Source organism: Dendrobium catenatum, unplaced genomic scaffold, assembly GCF_001605985.2.
Source record: "Dendrobium catenatum unplaced genomic scaffold, ASM160598v2 original_scaffold_183010, whole genome shotgun sequence".
Lineage (NCBI taxonomy): Eukaryota > Viridiplantae > Streptophyta > Magnoliopsida > Asparagales > Orchidaceae > Dendrobium > Dendrobium catenatum.
Genome location: NW_021501429.1, coordinates 14,511 through 35,653, shown reverse-complemented (window position 1 = coordinate 35,653; position 21,143 = coordinate 14,511). Strand labels below are relative to the sequence as shown.

The 21,143-nt window shown below is 30.2% G+C and overlaps 1 protein-coding gene across 3 annotated transcripts in view; it reads right to left on the bottom strand.

Moving 5' to 3' along the window:
• The window catches only part of LOC110109288, a 68,292-nt gene extending 57,822 nt beyond the window's left edge, over window positions 1–10,470 (bottom strand). The window contains exons 1-3 of one of the 3 annotated variants that reach the window (XM_020840280.2): window positions 10,341–10,470; window positions 5,851–7,299; window positions 4,863–4,870 (exon numbers count right to left, since the gene is read on the bottom strand). In XM_020840280.2, coding sequence (XP_020695939.1) covers window positions 4,863–4,870; window positions 5,851–7,196 — 1,354 coding nt within the window. In that variant the 5' untranslated portion in view covers window positions 7,197–7,299; window positions 10,341–10,470. Of the gene's footprint in view, window positions 1–4,862; window positions 4,871–5,850; window positions 7,300–7,456; window positions 7,593–10,340 lie in introns of those variants that run through there. The other 2 variants (XM_020840283.2, XM_020840281.2) reach the window with 2 other exon arrangements.
• Window positions 10,471–21,143: the final 10,673 nt, after the last annotated feature.

The following is a 21,143-nucleotide window of genomic DNA, read 5'->3' as shown; positions in this document are numbered from 1 at the left end:
AAGCATACATCATTAAAAACTTCATATTCTGATAAAAATTACAAGGTCGGTCTTCTTTTAAAAGCAATCACACTCAGTTAATATAATCCAATGGTGCTCAGCTTACAAAAATAGTAGATAGAGGCAGGTGCAAAAATAGTCGCAGAGATATGACTGCAAAACAAAAGTCATAAACAAGTGCAACAAAGACATTTAGATCACAATGAAGTTATGTGCCTGTGAATCAGGAGGTCAACATCACAAAAGGCTCAAGCTCTCATGGAATCAAGAACAACGATCATGAAGATAATCACAAATGGCCTAGGATCGAGGAATCATGGTTTGCTTCCCACCAAGGATCCCAGAAAAGATAATTTCAGCTCTAGCAATTTGTGTATTTTATATTTTTCCAAAAATAGAGTACACTATCATTTCTCATAAATAACATTATATGCATGATTATACAATTGACAATACTTTTGTTTTCAATAAGTGTGAAGTTTTAAATTCAATAAAGCATGTCTGGTAATGAAAATTTCAACTATAAATAATTTAGCATTTGACATTCATCAAGAAAATCAAAACATAAATGTTGCACTTCCTACAATGTAATCTAAAATTCACCATAAATAAGTCTATAATGTCAATAAGTCTATAATATCAGTGCACAAGATATCTCTTGAGTACATCATCATTTCATCATCTAACGTAACTTCAAGAACAAGAATGTAAAAATTTAAGATAGTATTAGATGTGAATTCACAAAGCATTCATTTAGTGTTCATGAAATAATGTCAAATCATACATACTAAAAACTAATAATGGCAAAACATCCTATATTTTCTAATTTATAAGAATTTATCCAAATGTGCTTTATAATTTCAAATAGCGCATTTAATTTCTTAAAGGCATGTGTAGAAAACTTTTCTAGATTCAAACACATCATTATCACCTAATTTAAATTCTGTCAATCTTTTGTTCACATCAATAACTAAATTATAATTGCCAAAACTAATAGTCAATTTCCTACTTCCGAAGAATATCATCATGCATATATGGGTCCTAAGGGATGCAAATAAAAACATATAGCTTATTCCTAAAAGAAATGATAAAGAAACTTTAAAGAAAACAAATAGAACAAATATGATATGCTTATATGAGCAGGTAAACATTTCAATAAGACTAACCCAAATTGCTTAAATATGGTTTTTTGAAGAGTTCTGCAACTTAAAAATTGACTAAGAAGAAGGATTATTGAATTTCAAATTTCTTTAAAAACATTTTTCAATAATAAATTACATAAAATATTAATATAACTAAACTTTCATCACAAGATTTCTTTAGTAATATATATATATATATATATATCAAGAAATAAAGAACTAAAGTCAAAATTAACATTAGATAACTAATCAAGAGTTGCATTTTTAAATTGCTCTGTTGATTACTTGATTCATAAACTTCAATGGACATGATTGGTCAACTTCAAATTCAGGAATATGATCATTGCTACTGGTTCAAGTTCAAATATGATGATGTACCCCGATTTCAGTTTCAAATCTAGACCCTTATTCGAGAATAGATTCAGATTCATGAACATGTTATTATGGAGTATATTATGATTCAATAACAACGTGTAAATTCATATTGTAATTGTAAATCTTCTTCTATCCAGAACAACCTAAAATAAATTATTTATAAACTCTAATATCATCACTAGAATCAAATTCAATCATGCACAATTCTTGTGATGGCATGTATATGATAGCCCTTAGAGGGAGATAATAATAATTTTTTTGTACAGGCATTAGCCATAGGTGTATAAACTCTAATATCAGCACTGGAATCAAATTCAATCATGCATGATTCTTGTACTGATATATATATATATATATATGATAGTCCTTACAGGGAGATATGATGATTTTTCCTTAAAGGCATTAATTATAGGAGTGATAGCCCGAATAGAATTATAATAATACTCCTCAATATCTAAACTTAATGTAAAAAGCCTCGTGCATGATTCTCTGTCAATTGTAATATAATTCATTTCAAATGTTTGGCTAGAGGTAAATAATATTTAGCTCCAAGTCCTCTAAACCATACATAATACTCAAACAAATTAAAATCACTTGGCTTACAAAATCCTTAAGGTAATGCTTGGTTGAGCATTTGAGCAATATAATAAACAAAAAATGAGTTATAATTTTTAAAAGTATTTAATACAAAGTAAAAGTGATGCAAAGTAATTTTTCAGGAGTTTAAAAAACCGAAAAAGTCCTATTTCAATGCATTCCAAATTTGACAATCAATGCAAATTAAAAATTCATCATTGCTTACAGAAGAAATCTTGCAGCCCTTCCTGCTTCCTATGTTCCCTCTCTCATGATGTTGGTGATGTCACCAGGCTATCATCAATGTGCAACAGCTACCAGCATTAAGTTTCCTATGCTGCCCTTGATTTACAACCCCACTTCCTATGTTGTCCTTGGCCAACAACTACACCTCTTGCGCCAGCATCGAGCTACAACTGACTTGTGACCCAACCTCCAACATAGCCCTTGACTACTTCCCACACAACCACATCTAACGTCAAATCACTGGGCTTTATTTTTAATATTTTATGATTACATTCTTTAGGATTAGAGTTTTCTGTTTGGTAAATTAATATTAATTTTTTTATTTATTTCTTCTACTTTGCATATTTATCAAGATGTCTCGGTTTTGTTTATTCAAATTACTATGAACTTTACACCCAATCAAATAAGAAAAATAATTTCCCAACATAAAGTTTAAAATCAACCGAACAACCATGAGAAATCAAAAACCACCGCATGTACTTCACACTGCATTCTCAAAATACGTGAAATTGTATACTTGCAACCAAATAGGCCCTAAATTGATCATGTAATGGTCCCTGCATTCATTGAAAGACAAATGTTACTCTTTAAGCTTTATATATCATAGAAGCCAATGTGGATTTAGTAACAACACTTTGACAATACTAGTTAGCATATTCCACTAATTTTGATTTGGCACATTCAACTCTTTGAAAATCAGGAAAATTATATCTTTCAAAAAAATCTTCTAAATTATTGATCCACTCCAAAAATTCCTTTAGATTAACCTTCTATCAAGTGTAGAAATATAATTTTGAATCTCATGATTGTCATATTATTGTGCCTAGAACCATAACTTATCTTATTACATTTAAACTGATCACTTATTATTTTATTGAATAAAGCAATTATTGTCCTACTTCTAGTTGACAAGATGAGGGAATCACGAATTATGATACCAATTTGATACAGTGCCCTAAGGTCCAGAATTTTAAAACAACTAAATGATGCAATATACAAAACCACATAATTCACAACTCCAAAAACCACCAAGTAAAACAAGATATTGCCTTCTTTTAATATAACCTAAAAATATGAGAAATTCATGCCACAAGAAATTTTAATGATTACCCAACTAAAAAATTAGTAAAACTTTAAAACCAACAAACTGGTATTAGTACCACAATCAAAAATATAGTTTTAGTCAATTTTTAAATCAATCAAACTTACAAGATGAATATCAAATTGAGCTGAAGAAACAAGAAATTATCCAAAAAAAATTCAAGCCTCATAATGATAAAAATAAATGACTTCTAAAAATTAAAATTTTCCCTTACATCATACTCAAAGGAATTAGTATTCAACAAATATGCAATATTCTTTTTTATTAACCCAAGAGTTTATTTAGTTAATATGCCTTGGAGACCTCATAATTATAATAAAAAATTAAGAGTTTGTTGTTACCGCAAAAATAATCGATCAAAGGTCACATAATTTGACAATGCTTATCTCATGAAAATAGAACTTAGAGGTAGTCATGGATAAGCTCACATATATAAAATCACAAAACAGATGAAAAAAATAAGTTTGATGGAGAAGTGTGAATCACAACAGACAAGTGCATGCAAATCAAGATGTTAATAGTAAGGAAATCTCAGGCTCACGTGAGATCAGGAACAACAAACTTGAGAACGGTCATGAATGGCCGGCAACCCTTACGGGCTTCAGATCAAGGGATCAGGATTTTGTTTCGCATCACTTCAGCAATTCAGTATATATATGCCAGCGCAGATACCACTTCAGCAATTCAGTATATATATGCCAGCGCAGATACCAAAAACATAACGTACAATGGCCTAACTAAAGATAAATTTGCACCAGCTAAGGTAGCATTGCTTTTGGTGTCACTTTAGCATCTTAAACTCCAACTTAAGAATTCAAATCTATTTATACACCACACCAATAAGGAGTAGTTCCCATTATTCCCAGAATTACAGATAGAACATTAAAGCTTTGAGAACTAGTATAAACGTAGGAATATGAGAAGCAACTCAATTCTGGTAAATTGTTTCATATGCCAGTACATCTTGTCACACAATAATAATTATTACAATTACCATTCCTGAACTAGAAGTTTCTTTATAAAAACCATATCTATTGTATGAGGCTTTTGCCAATAAAAGTTTAGTGAATGATTGATGTATGCAACCTTATCCAAGTGAAGACAACATAAGCATTCATCTGCCCACCCTCTAAATAAATTATTCTACCACATATTTATTTTAAATGCATTTCTATGGGTTCAAGCAATATTCATAAAGAAATCAGAAAGACTTAACGAGTAAAAGGAAATAAAATTTCTATGCTCATTTTTGTTGAAATTAATCTGCAAAAGAAAAAGCTTGAACAAAAATCTAATGACTTCTTATCCCTTCAGAAAAAGATGATTGTCATCAATAAAAAATGTTTGCTCATGTCCAAAAATTGTAACAGCTGTTTGCATCATCAAGGTCCTCAAATACGCAAGTCATTTGACTAACTCACCTTGAGATCTGAAAAGAATAAAGGGGAGCAAATTATCAGAACTGTAACAGTTAAAATCAACAAATGAAAAAAAAAAAAAAAGTGTGTGTGTATATATATATAAGCTCAGAATCAAAATCAATAAAAAACATTAGTAAATGATTGCAATCAGCTAACAAAATATTTGCACACCATTCTCATCAAGCCTTTCTTTATTAGGTTTAAATGAAAATTTAACTTCTAACAGGGCACAATTGAGAAAAAGGATTCATATAGCCGACCCCATATAGTAGAATAAAGACTTGATGTTGTTGTTGTAGTATTCTCGTCAAATAGAAGGGATGCTCCAACCAAAAAAGATCAAAAATAATAGTTAGAAATTATGTATCAACACATGACAAATGTCGTAATTCCTACTCAAACACCACTAGAAATGTGCAACAGCCTATCATAAAGTTGTAAATTTCAACTGTATCACTAAGCCGACACCAACTATGCAGGATCAACTTCATATATTCTCAGGCAACAGCACAAGACCTGTCTAATGAATCCATACTTGGTCACCAAGGAAAATGAAATTTTGTTATATAAGATGAACTGTGTTGTTTCTAGCACGGAAAGCATCTTTCAACAATTTCTCGTCATGCTAATCTAAACCGTCTCCTTGTTCTTTTAAATAAATGCATGTTATAATTAGTCAGAACCCCACCATGCACACTGGTTTTAGCAGTTTAAAACCAAAAAGATCACAGAAGATAGATTTTTAAATAAAGGAAAAGGTAAGGTGTTGATTCTAACTGCGCACATATTTAATCAATTAGAACTCACAATGGAACAATAAAAAGTACCACAACAGCAACTTATTGTCACGCATTTGATTGAAAAATAAAAAAGCAACTTATTGGAATGCATGCCAACTATGATATACAAGCATGCAAAGTGGAATTTAACAAAAAAAACTTTGATCCCGAAAGTAAAAATATGCCACACGCATGTTGAAAAATCATACCCATCATGGTCCCGAGCTCTAGATCGAAAACGAGGTTCTCGATGAGTCGGTTGAGTGGTGCCTCTGGACCGTAACATTCTTCTTCGCTGCTGAATACCATAACCAAAAGCATCTCTATCTCTATCCAAACCTCCATCTCCATCAGTACCATCATCCAAGTCCTTCTCATAACACTTTCCAGGCAGGCCATATCTATCTCCTACATCTGCATCCCTTTCTCTTTTTTTATCTCTGAGATCCCTATCAGAAACTTTCCAGCCATCATCTTTAGGCCTCCTAGGATCCGATGATGAAACAACCTGGTCAGAAATTTTTCCGGACCCTTCATGTACCTCCTTCACATAATGTGAATTCTCCCTTTCATTAGAATTTGGAGATTCTCTCTTTACAAAATCTTTCTCCTGATCATTTTGTTCCTTGTCCTTCAGCAGATCCCTTCGCTCCCTCTCCCACTTCTCTAATTCTTTATCTTCCTTCGATTCCTTTCTCTCACTGTTGATTTCACCAAGCTGCATGCTTCCTCTAAGGTCAATTCTGTCCTTGTCCCAATCTCCAAAATCTTTTTGTCTATCATCTTTCCTTTTCTTATCCTTTTCCCTGAATTTATCTTCTCCTTTAAATTCAACCTTGTTCTCAGCAACCCCCTCATATGATCCCAAAGAATTTCTATCCTCAGCCCTTGCTGGTTGGTCTTTCCCAATTTCATTTGTGTTTTGTAAATGCCTTGCAATTCGCCATGACTCCATGCTCTCATTAGCAGGTTCAGTATATCTTTTAGGCCAAATGTGATCTTTGCTCTCTTTCCAGCTTGTATGAGACACAGATGCTGCATAAGTATCTCTTTCAAATTTAGCGGCACCCTTGGACTCATTGTAAGAACCCCTATCAGATCTTAATTCCTTTTCATCACCCCTTGGGTCTCTTATATCGCTTTCAACCTTACTGACATGTGAATCTATCTTTATATCAATGCAAGAATCCCTGGTATCTGACTTTATTTCCCTGATTACAGTTTTTACATCTCTTGATTCCTTGGAAGTTCTCAATTCTGATCTATTCTCAGAAGAAGTGGGATGGTCCACACCATGGTTGGGAGAGGAAGACGGTCTATGTAAAGGCCTCTTATCACTTTCCCGAGGATCAATGCGTTGGACTTTTACTGGTCTTCCATCATGCCCAGGTACTGGTCTTCCATCATGCCCAGGTTCATAAGGCAAGTGAAAATCATTAGCATGTGGCTGAATCGTCTTTCCAAGTCCAGAGAACATACTACTCTCTTCATGTGACCTCTTAATAGGTGTTGAGTGTCCTCCATCTTCATGCAACCTTTTAGATGCACCACTCATGGTTCTGGGATCAAGACTTGATGCTCATTATATTAGTAAAGAAGTAAACATCAGGAAATCGATTATGGGCCTTGTGGCTTTGCTAAGCATTGAAATGCAATTCCTGTCATACATACAATTTTCATCCTCATTGGCAACCACAACCACAAAAATAAAATGAAGCAGATCAAAGGATCTTTCTGCATAATTAACGCTCAATTAATAAAATTACATGAATAGAAGGTCATAAACAAATGCCTTTGCATCCTTAGAAATTATACCATCTGGACAGCTGATTTAATGGTTACTGCAATTAGCCTTATCCCAACTATTTGGGTCTGCTTGTCTAAACAGCTCACATGCAGAACTTTAAATGCTCAACAACAAACGGTGGATACATAAGGGGGCGTGTTTTACCTACCATGGGGCAAAATAAAAGCCCCAGTATTAGGGGGCAAAAGCTTCATGACTTCTATAATTTAAATATTTCAAAAATAAAAAATATGATCAAAATTCAAAGTAAAAAAACTTTTAGTAATAAATTCCAAAATTTAAACTCTATAACATTTCAATCATATTCTGCCACAAAAATATAATAACAAAAACATAAAACATTGGACGTGAATATCACAAATGTCTGGCCATAAGGGTCAAACAAAAGTATTTTATACAAACAACCAAGTATGAAAAACAAAGAGAAATATACTATAAAATCCACAAAATGGCTACCTCCTAATGAATTCCCCTTATAACAAGGTTTAGAGATCCATTGAATGGTGTTAACAAAGAGTAGAGACCTCTGGCTTCTTCAATGTAAGAGACTAAACAGAGATATTAGAGAACAAGCTAGCAGCCAAGACAAAGGTTATAGATAGGCAAGTCGGCAAAGACAAAGTGATCCCAACTGGTTGACGAGCAAGCAAGTCACTATGGGAGAAGCCGTGATCAAGCAAGTTGTAAGAGAGCGAGCATTAGAAGGTGTTAGAGAAGCAACAATCACGCGAACATGTGAGAGAGTGAGTCACCAAGGGCAATTTGTCAGCATGTGACTTTCAGCATGTGGGTCAATAAGAGAGAGTAATGAACAATTGAAGAGCTATTTGAGCCCATCTTTTTTTTGGATTATAGAAATAACTGTAAGATATTTGTTTAATATACTAAGAGTAAAAAACTAATTTTTATTTGAGTAGAAAAATGCACACGATAACCTATGAAAATAGATTTTCTAAGGGTGCATGTTGTTATCTTTCCCCACAAGCCAAGTTTATGGAACATAGAAAACACTGTATGGTGTTTAGAGGGAAGAATTAGACCACGTAGTGTAATCTAAAACACACTAAAAATATTTTCCAAATATCCTTTAGATAACTATTTGTGCCTATCCAAAAAAGAATAGGAATTTGCAGTGCCTAGCCAAAAACTCTGGCTTATTGTACATAGAAAAGTTTAACTTTGCGAGAATAGTATCTCCCAAGCAGTACAAACAAATAAAACTTAAGATATCCCAAAGAATTATTTTAACTAAAATGAGCCACAAAAAAACAAAGGCTTATGTACTCTTCCTTTTCAGTGTAGTTAGAAAAACCATGATATTTTAGTAACAGTTCTCCCATGTTAAGATGTTTAGAAGAAGAATTAACAAAAAATCATTATTGAACCCCATGATAGTCAGAGACACCATGATCCGTTAATGACACTTCTCCCAGGTTAATATGTTAATAAAAAGAATTGATGAAAATCATTATGCCATTGAAACTATATAGTTAAGATATTTAGAAGAAGACCTGAGAAACAAAAAATCATTTGTGTAACGAGTGATAAGATTTGCTATTGGGTTGATTTAAAGCAAGGCAGATAACCTTTTCTTTGAGCAAAGAGCTAGGATCTATTTGACTATCTCCAAAATTTAAGATAAACCAACAGATCAATACCATGTAATATCACCACTCCACACCAATGCCATGTTAATGGCACAAAGATATATGGCAAACAGTGTATAAGTTTCACCCTTTACCACTATCAGGGCATTGGTATTTGCAACAGTAATTATGAATTCTGGATTTCTACTTAAAGCTAATTAATAACTAGTTTAGCAAAGCTCTTCTATTCCTTGTTAAGAAGGGGAGTGTGTGTGTATTTGGGTAGGAGTAAGAAAAATTGCATTAGAAACTCTTCATGGGAAAAATGCATCAGAAGTGCAAGATATTTACCCAAAACCGTAAATCCCCTAAATAAATACAAGGGAGTGAAATTTTTCCTCAAGGAAAATCATGATTTTGAGTATTGACAAGTGGTACAAAAATTGCCTTGTGCTCTAATGTCCTGAGGTTTTACAAAATGTCTAGTTATTTAGAGTAAATATCCAATACTCCAGAGGGATTTTTGCATGAGGACCATATACATAAATTTTTATTAGACTACCAGGTACAATCTCAACTTTAAAAAAACAAAACAACCGTTTAAGAAACGGGAGACAATTTCCATTTTTTTTTTTTTACTTTAAAAACAGAGGAAAAGGTAATTAACCGGAGATTCAAACAAACAAGTGCCAATTTGGATCCTAAATCTCTTGTGCATGTCAAACGCTTGATAAATCTTGCGCATATATGTAGGAAGCCCCACCGAACCCAAATTCACTGTTATAAATTCCTTTTAAGATTAAGAGGTAAAAAACAGCTTTGGAGAAAATCAAATTAGGGTTTTAATCAGTAGTAACTCCAGTAGAGCGATCAATGCAAGTAAATGGCAATACCATGATGTCAAACAAATAGTAAACACGCCCAGAAATCCATATCCCTAGACACAGACCAGACTAAACTCTAAACAGTAGCACCTTAGCTTCTCTTAATATTTAAATAAGCGAAACGAGTTCCACTCCATCGAAATAGTGAATTTTAAAGTATAATTATCGAATTACTCAGTTACGCAGATTCTTTACAAAAAAACAGCATGTAAAATCAATTCAAACAAATTAATAAGCCAGTGGCTAACAGAATGAAGCCAATTCGCATGAAAGGGAGCAAACTGAGGAAAGAGCTTTATGAGTTGGACTTCCAAAATCACGATCAGGGGCAGAGAACAAACATCAAGCGGAAATGGACGAAATCAAAACCTAAAAGGCAACAAAGGGCGGAGCTGCGAAGAGAAGAAATCAGAAAAGAGTACCTTGCTCGACTTCGTGCGACGGCTCGCCGTGAAAATGTTTACTTTCTCTGGGCGTCGTTACGAGAATACGAGCTGCGTTCGTACATAAGGGGCCATAATTGTGCGAGTCTCGCATGTACATCGCTTCGGGCCTCTGTCGCACGTGCTGTGGTTTGAAGCCGTTCGATCAGTAACCCTTAGATATGAACGGTTAAATATGAACTTTTGAGGTTGGTGGATCAATCCGGCCTTGTCTGATCGGTCTAGACGAACTCGATTTGGTAGGACTGGCCAGATTGTTCATCAAAAAGGAAATTTTATTTAAAATTATTAAGGTATTATTTGGGAAGGCCTTCTTCATGCTTCTTAAAATAATTTTTTAATACAAAATTATAATTTTTGTATTAAAAAACTGCTTTAAAAAATATTAAAAAGTCATCCAAAACGAAACCTAAATATCTCACCACCTCTTAATTTAGGGTTAGTTGAGAAAAAATTAGCATGGGAAACTTGTTAGTTCACGTCTTTATAGATATTTAGCAGACAATAAATAGTTCATAGCAACGGAAGTCACAATCAAAGGAGGCCCATCTAGGGAACTTGCACAAGAAATCTCCCAATATGACCAAAGGGGTTACTCGATCGATCCTTCCAAGGAGCTCGCCCTATATGAGGCAGATTGTGGATTCCTCTCCGAAGCTAACAGGCTTGACACTTGTCACATACATGGACTATATCAGTCATTCGCTCTCACCCAAGATGACCATTCTCACCAACTCTATTTCATGAAGGCATTACTCATGGACAATCGGTTCGACTTATAGTGACTATTCAAAAAGAGAGAATAATAAAGATTGAATTTGGGAACACTAATATTTTGAATCAATTATTTAAAGATTATCAAGCTGATGACAACATATTCACTTGGAATCTTCAAATTGATGAATTTGATATATTGTTAATTTTTTTTGGATTGATGGAGTTGGTAGGATAGATTATGACTACTTTGGTGTTGTGATAATTATTTATACTAATTATAGACTTAATAAATATAATTTGGTAAGCACACCATTTATCGTAGTCAATAATTATTGGTAAAATATTTTACTTGGGGTAACCTTTTTATCATAAGAGACGATTGAATTATTTACATTGTAGTTTATAACTTTTGTGTGAATAATGGGTCATAAACATTAAAAAATAATATTTACGGATCAAGACCAGACAATGGCTAGGGCCAAGAAGTTGCAGTACCTCACACTCACTATAGACTATGCCAATGACATATATATAAAAGGGCTCCAGCAAAGTGTCATTCTTCAATAGCAACAACAAAGTTAAAGACTTGTTCCATAAGTCTTTCAGCAAATGTGACTCTAAGGGGGAGTTTGAGAAAACATGGGTTGAAATGATGACAGAAGGGAACCACCACAATCATGATTGGTTAGAGGATCTTCATTAGACAAGGAATAATTGATCAACAACATTCAATAAGGATTATTTTAACACAAGCATTCTATCCATACAGTTTAGCGAGTATACTAATAGTTTGTGTCATGACATTTCTAAGCCCACAAGTTCTATAACTGATTGTTTCTGGGTTTAGAAAAGGTAATGAGGAATTGGTGCTAGAATGAACATGATGGGGATTATAAATGCCTCCAGTCCGAAATAGAATCTCTAACAAAAAATGGCCTAATATTAAAGCAAGCTGCTCAATTTTATTCATAGAAATTATATTCATTTTTTGAAGAATAATTTTTATAAGATATTGGTGGAATGAGTATAGAGTTTCTTGTGTGATTCCTTAAAATTTTTTGTCTATTATAAAGAGAAAAAGGATCATTATAATCCTTGGGTTGTGGATTTTGAAGCATAAGATGGAAGTATTCAATGCACATGCATGAAGTTTGAAATGATGGGTTTATTGTGTTCTCACTGCATGAGAGTTTTAAGGCAGATGAATATTAAGAAAAGTACCAACGATTGAGATGGTTAGCAAGAGCTCAAAAATTTATATATATTCAAGCCAAATAATGAAAAAATCTTCTCAAAATAATTATGAAGCAATTAGTTGATTCATATTCGAAAATCATATCAGTATGTTTGCATATCATATTAGCATAGTAGCGTAGCTAAGTAGGGAGGTTGAACAATACATGTTGGTTATAATGAAGGATATGTTTGAAAATATCGATTTGATTTTTTATGAGAAGAGAAAAAATCACAAGTTTACATAAGTAACTTTTGCAAAAGTGAAATATCCTCTAAAGTGTAGGCCTAAAGGCATATCGAATGCAAGGCTCATAAGCCACTTAGAAAACATGAAGCTGAAGACTATGATTTAAATTCCTGACTAATTTATTTTCATTATACATTATTACATATTATAACTAAGATTTCTTGAGATTAATTTTTTATAGGAAAACTAACCATGAAGAAAAACAAGACACAAATGTCTTCATGACTTCACCTTCAAAGTAGTATAATTTTACAAGCATGCCCAAATGCTTAACCGAGGAAATGATAATCATCGTACCCTCCAGTCAGCCATCAACTAAGTAATGTCATTTTAGAAGCATGCCCGATTACTTCACAGAAAAATTCATAACCAGTGTACCCTCTAGTTAAGTATAAGCTAAGCAGTATAATTTCATAAGCATGCCTGAATTCTTCACCGAGGAAATCATAATCAGGGTACCCTCCAGTTAGGCATAAGATAAGCAATGTAATTTCACAAGTATTCCTGAATGCTTCATCGATGAATTCATAACCAGCGGATCCTCTGGTCAGCCATTAGCTAGGTACATGAGGATGATGATGGATATCATTGAATTTGAGCAACAAATGTAATAAGTATATTTATGACGATTGATTGTTGAAGTAAAATATTCATCGTAATTAAATTTGTTTCTAATGATTGAATGATAAATAAATCATTTGATAATAAAATGACTATGTTTGAATGATTAAAAATTTAAAACTACTCCATAAAGCTTTAATTGTAGATATATAAGTATTTTCTGTTTATTGTGTAATTCATGTGTATTTGCTATGTATTTTCTAGGTATGTGCTAAATATTTAGTGTCTAGAGAATGTATATTTAATGCTTATTTAGTGCATAAATACTAAGAATGTAATGTGTATTTAATGTGTATATAGTGTTTATTTAATGTGTATTTAACCCATAGAGGAAAACTCAACACAAATGTCTTCACCTTGAAAATAATATAATTTACAAGCATGCTCGAATGCTTCACTGAGGAATTAATAACCGACATACCTCTAGTCAGCCATCAGCTAAGTACATGAGGATGATGATGGATATCATTAAATCAGAGAAATAAATGTACCTATTTAATGTGCATTTTTTACTTATTTATTGTACATTTTCTACCTATTTATTGAGCATTTTTACTATTACTGCTATTTTTTGCATATTTACTGAGGATTACATAGTAAATCAATAATTTGGATTATCCTTTATTACTGATTTGATAGCTATTATTGTTGTCTTTATGTTGTTACGTCTATCTTTGTTGTTTGCTTTGCTTGATTACAGTTGTGGTGGTTAAAGTTTGTTTAGTATTATATTGATTGTCCTTTATTATTGTTTTGACCGCCTTTAGTACAACACTATGTTCTCTTTTCTTTATGTCTTTGGACCTTATATAGAAAAGAGAACATAAGGCTTATTTGCAGTTTACCTCTCGTGTTATTTGAAGTTTGCTTTGTTTCTTTTTAGTATTGATAGAGTATTTTAAAATAAAATAAATACTCTAATTTAGTATTTAAAATTATGCAGCAAATATGCATTAAAAACTCAGCTCGAATTTTTGAGTTTAATGGAGATATACTAGTAATGTTTAATTTGTTTATTTTGAGATGTATGGTTTCAAAATTGTAGGTACTTTTTCTTGGCTTACATGTACTATCATACTAAACATATATATTGTGAAAGTCTCATCCCTATAAAATGTACATTCTTTGTAACGCCATTTGTTGTCCATTCTTTATCTGTCCAATTTCTAACGCATCAAGATGTCTAATTTTTAAAATTACGCAACAAATACGCATTAAACATATCTATTGTGAAAGTATCATCCCTATAAAATGTACATTCTTTGTAACACCATTTGCTGTCCATTCTTTGTAGACATAATCTTCAAAGAACAGGAAACAAATGACAATGCAAAAAACGTACATTTTATAGGGATGAGACTTCATAATGGATATGTTTAACATGACAGTACATGTAAGTCAAGAAGAATTATTTGAAAAATTTGAATCGAGTCATCTTAAAAGGAACAAATCATAATTAGTGGAAAATATCTCCACTAAACACACAAATTTTGAGATGTGTATTTAATTATGGGTATTTGATGAGTAATTTTTGAATATTTATAAATAGACATCAAATACATAACAAATACTCAATTGGAGTATTTGATCAACAAAAGTACTTTAAGGCACTTTGCTATCAAGATTTTACCTAGGTTATCTTGTAATTGTGCTTAGAAGAAATGAAGAAACCACCGGCTCATATTTGTTTTTATTTTTGGATTTGTTTGTATCTCTTTCAAGTAGTAATGAGTCGAATGTATCTTTAAAGACCTTGTAAACCCTTTTTATGATTCAATGTGTAGGCCTCTGTCCATTTTATCAAAACATAAACAAATGACATGCAAACGAGTTTTTATTGTGTATTTAATACATAATTGATGCATAAAGTATGACTAGTTGTTGCATTTTGTATGCACATTTTCTATGTAATTACTATGCATAATATTCATTTTTACTGCATAATTTTTCTGTATTTTTTGAATATTTATTGTGCATTTGATGTGTATTTACTATATATTTGTTGCATATGTGATGTGAATAAGATGCGTATTTACGATCCTTACTACGTATTTACAAAGGAAAAATCGAAAAGAAATTGAGCAGGGAAAAGAAAAATAAAATTCCCCAAAGCAGTCTCGTTTGTTAGGTCATTGAAGCCCTTGTGCCATGCCATTTTGCCTAGAAGTGTAAGAGATCTTCTTACGCACGTTATGCATAAATTATGCATATTTAATATGTATTTACTGAGTATTTTATTAAACACAAATGAAATCCATAAAATTCCTAATATCTATACTAAATTTCTAATCCTTTAAAATTAAACCCTAAACCCTATCCTTTAAAATAATGTGTAATTTATGCTCAAAATATGTGTATTTGCTGAGTATTTTATGCATATCCAATAGGTATTTATTGAGTATTTTATTAAATGGAAAATACTTAAAAAGACTTAACACTATAAAGATTTAATAAACTTTTTAATGATCATACTTTCATGAATGTTTTGTTATTTTATGAATCAATAAAATTATTGCCTAGCTTGGGGGGGCCTAGAATGTGTAATAATTGGTGTTAGATGTGGATTGACGGTGGTCAGTCCTTTATTCCTTGTGAGGAGGTAGTTGAAGTTTGATGGTCCTTTATTTCTTGTTTAACTACTTTTAATATTGTCTCTATATTCTCTTTTCTATATAATGTTGGTTTGTAGTTTACCACTTTGCATACCTATTATGGAATGCATTGTGGACTATAATTATTGGGAGTTAACAATTTGAATTTTCTGCATTTTGGTTGAGCATTAACTGCATGCTCAACAAATACGCACAAATGCACAATAAATCCTCCAACTAAGTATTTGCTGCATATTTACAAATACTAAAAAAATACTCAATAAATATGCAACAATCCTAAATGTTTGGACTCCCCACTCACCTATCTCCAGATGCTTGAGCTATATGAAACTTCCTTTTGATGCATATCTTTTCACCACTTTTAGTGGAGTATTTCATTTCTGACTTCTTATCCTCAATGAATCACTAACTAACTCAATATCATTGCTGTTAATATCAACAACAACCATAGACTTAGCTCTAGCAGTAAAAAACTTTCCTTTTTGTCTAAAGCTGTTGATATCACCACTTTTTCTTTGTACAAGGAGTGAGTGCTAAAGGTTTTCTAATTTTTCACAGTTAATCATAGAATTCACTATGTTATCTAGTAATTATAATTAATAAGAAGGGGCCATGGCCTCATAGTTTTTTATTTATGGATTTTATTTTGAAGCAATTTCGAGAAAAAGTGAAATAAATGCACATGTAAAACTTTTTTCAATAAACATGTAGTCCCATGATAAATGTGGATTTCTTTCACATGCTATCAATTGATAAATGCGTACTTAATGTGTAATTTATGCATACTATATGCATATCAGATGAGTATTTTATGCGTAATGAATGCTTATTTACTGAGTATTCAATTAAACATAAAAAATATCCTTAAAAAGCCTCAACACCAAAAACTTTAAAACATGTCTTTAAACAATAAATCATATAAATAGATTTAATAATAAAAACATAAACATTAAAAAAACCCTAAACACTAAAACAAGACTAAAATACTAAACCATAAACCTAAAAAACAAAAAAAAAACTAAAAACTTAAACACTAAAAAATCTAAACAATAAATCATAAAAAACCCAAAAATCTATGTTGTATTACTAAACCTTTATCACAAAACACTAAACCCTATCCTTAAACAATAAATACTAAATAACCTAAACACTAAAAAGAAACAAATTATAGAAAAACAAAATTAATGCGTAATTCATTCGTACTGTTTACAAATTGTATGAGTTTTTTATGGGTAATGAATGCATTTTTAATGATTATTTGATTAAAAAGTATAAAATAATATTTTTAAAAAGTCTCAACACTAAAAACATTAAAACCCCATCCTTAAAGAGTACAACCTATAAATATATTTAATAATAAAAACATAAACATAAAAAACCCTAAACACTAAAAACAAAACCTAAATACTAAACCATGAACCTAAATAATAAAAACCCTAAAAACTAAAACACTAAAAAATCTAAATAATAAATCCAAGAAAACCTAAAATCTATGTCGAATTCCTATCCTTCAACACTAAACCATAAACCCTATTGTTAAACAATAAACCTTAAATAACATTAAAAATAAAAAAAACAAAAAAAAAAACTTAACACTAAAAAAATTTAAAAGAAAAAACAAACAAACAAATGCCTATTAATGTGTAATTCATGAATACTTTATGGGTACACTATGCATAAAATATGAGTATTTTATGAGTAACGAATGCATACTTACTAAGTATTTGATTAAACCCTAAAATATAATATCTTTAAAACTTTAAACCCTATCCTTAAAAAAACAAATCCTAAAAATAGTTTTAATAATAAAAACATAACATTAAACCCAAACACTAAAAACTAAACCTAAATACTAAACCATAAGCCTAAATAATAAAAATCCTAAAATATTAAACACTAAAACATCTAAATAATAAATCATTTAAAACCCAAAATCAATGCCAAATCACTAAACCTATATCACTTAACACTATCCATAAACAATAAAAATTAAAAATAATTAAACTAAAGAAAAAAATTTAATGCGTAGTTAATGCATAATTCATGCGTACTTTGTAAGTATTATATGCATATCGTATGAGTATTTTATGCATAATGAATGTGTATTTACTCACCATTTGATTAAACTCTAAAATAAATTATCCTTAAAACTTTAAACTCTATCATTAACAAAAAAATCCTGGAAATAACTTTAATAATAAATACATAACATCAAAAAAATCTAAACACTAAAAACTAAACCTAAACACTAAACCATAAGCCTAAACAACAAAAACCCTAAAATCTTAAACACTAAAACATCTAAACAATAAATCCTTTAAAACCCAAATATCAATGCTGAATTACTATACCTTTATCACTAAACACTATATCCTATCCTTAAATAATAAATAGTAAATAACCTAAACACTAAAAATAAATAAATTAAAGAAAAAATAAATTAAGCATGGTTAATGTGTAATTTATTCGTACTTTGTGTGTACTGTATGCGTATCATATCGTATGAGTATTTTATGCATAACGAATACATATTTAATGATTATTCGATTAAAAACTAAAAAATAATTTAAAAAGCATCAACACGAAAAACTTTAAAACCTTAACCTTAAACAATACAACATAGAAATATATTTAATAATAAAAACATAAACTTAAAAAAACCTAAACCCTGAATACATATTTAATGATTATTCGATTAAAAACTAAAATAATTTAAAAAGCATCAACACGAAAAACATTAAAACCTTAACCTTAAACAATACAACATAGAAATATATTTAATAATAAAAACATAAACTTAAAAAAACCCTAAATGCTAAAAACAAAACCTAAATAGTAAACCATAAACCTAAACAAGAAAAACCCTAAACACTAAAACACTAAAAAATTTAAGTAATAAATCCATAAAAACCTTAAAATCTATGCCGAATTCCTATTCTTTAACACTAAATCATAAACCCTATTCAGAAACAATAAACTTTAAATAACATTAACACTAAAAATAATTAAATGAAAAAACAAATCCCTAAATTAATGCATAATTCATGCATACTTTATGGTACACTATGCTTAAAGTATGAGTATTTTGTGCATAAAAAATGAATATTTACTAAGTATTTGATTAAAAACTAAAATATAATATCCTTAAAACTTTAAACACTATCCTTAAAAAATGAATCCTAGAAATAGCTTTAATAATAAAAACATAACATAAAAAAACCTAAACACTAAAAATTAAACCTAAATACTAAATCATAAGCCTAAACAATAAAAACCCTAAAATCTTAAACACTAAAACATCTAAATAATAATTTATTTAAAACCCACAAATCAATGCCGAATTACTAAACCTTTATCACTAAACAGTAAACTTTATCCATAAAATATAAATACTAAATAACCTAGACACTAAAAATAATTATAAAAAAAACAAAACTAATGTGTAGTTAATGCATAATTCATGCATACTTTGTGCGTACTGTAAGCGTATCATATAAGTATTTTATGCATAACAAATTCATATTTACTAACTATATGATTAAATTCTAAAATATAATTTCCTTAAATCTTTAATCCTTATCCTTAAAAAATAAATCCCAAAAATAGCTTTAATAATAAAAACATAATACTGAAAAAACATAAACACTAAACCATAAGCCTTAACAACAAAAACCCTAAAATCTTAAAACACTAAATTATCTAAATAGTAAATCTTAAAAACCCAAAAATCAATGCTGAATTTCTAAACCTTTATCACTAAACACTAAACCCTATCCATAAATAATAAACACTAAATAACCTAAACACCAAAATTAATTAAATTGAAGAAAAAAAAAACAAAAATAATGCATGGTTATTACATAATTCATCCATACTTTGTTCGTAGTGTATGCATATCGTATAAGTATTTTATGTGTAACGAATGCATATTTACTAAGTATTTGATTAAACACTAAAAAAAAGACATAAATACTAAACCATCAACCTAAACAACAAAAACCTAAAAAGTATAACACTAACAAAATTAAATAATAATTCATTAAAACCCTAAAATCTATGTTGAATTCCTATCATTTAACACTGCCTAAACCCTATTCTTAAATAATCCTAACACTAAAAATAATTAAAAGAAAAAAAAAATCCTAAATTAATGCGCACTTAATGCATAATTCATGCATACTTTATGGGTACTTTATGCGTAAAATATGTGTATTTTATGCGTAATGAATGCTTATTTATTAAGTATTTGCTTAAACACTAAAAACTAAACCTAAACACTAAACCTAAGCCTAAACAATAAAAACCCTAAAATCTCAAACATCAAAACATCTAAACAATAAATCCTTAAAGCTTAAATATTAATGTCAAATTGCTAAGCAGTCATCACTAAAGACTAAACCCGATACTTAAACAATAAACACTAAATAACCTAAAAAATAAAATTAATTAAAAAAAATCAACAAAAACTCAAAATTAATGCATACTTATGTGTAATTCATGCGTACAATATGTATATCATATGAGTATTTTATGCGAATCAAATGTGTATTTAATGAGTATTTGTTTAAACTATAAAATAATATCCATAAAAAGCCTTAACTAAAAACTTTAAACCTTATCCTTAAACAATAAATCTTAGAAATATATTTAATAATAGATTAAAGCGTATTTATACTAAGTATTGACTGGTTTTTTCAGTGCATATCGATTGCATATATACTGCATGTATAATGCATATATGCTAAATATAAAGTAACTATTATATTCATCAATAAATAATTTTCAGGTTGTTTCAAATGTACTAAGTTCTATTTTAATTAATTTGTAATAACTATATTTTGACGACTGCGTATCTGCTGTGTATCATCTGATCATATGTTGCATAAATGTTGTGTATCACATGCATATATTCTATGTTTTCTAGTTCTTGTAAATTAAAATTTTTTTGAACTTCCATCTGTAAAGAATTTTACAAAATTTTTTATTTTATAATATATAAGTTATATTTTATAAAAAAATAAATTAAAGACTAATAAAAACTATGCACAAAAAAAAAATCAAACTATGTATATTGTACAATTATAGACTATGTAAAAAATATGAATAAAAAAAGTTCCTTTCAATGATAAATAAAATAATGCGTATGTGAATTCCGCCCTATATTTTGACATTTTTTTCTTGCCAATTTTTACTACCAGTCCAGTTGGTATTTCCTTCAAAAATAATCTTTTCAATGTATTTGCAAACAATATTTCACAATCTATATTGTTAGGCTGAGTTGACACACCCTTTATAGGCTGGATCTTTATCGTGTGATGAAACTATGAAAAGCTCCTTCCGTGTCATTAT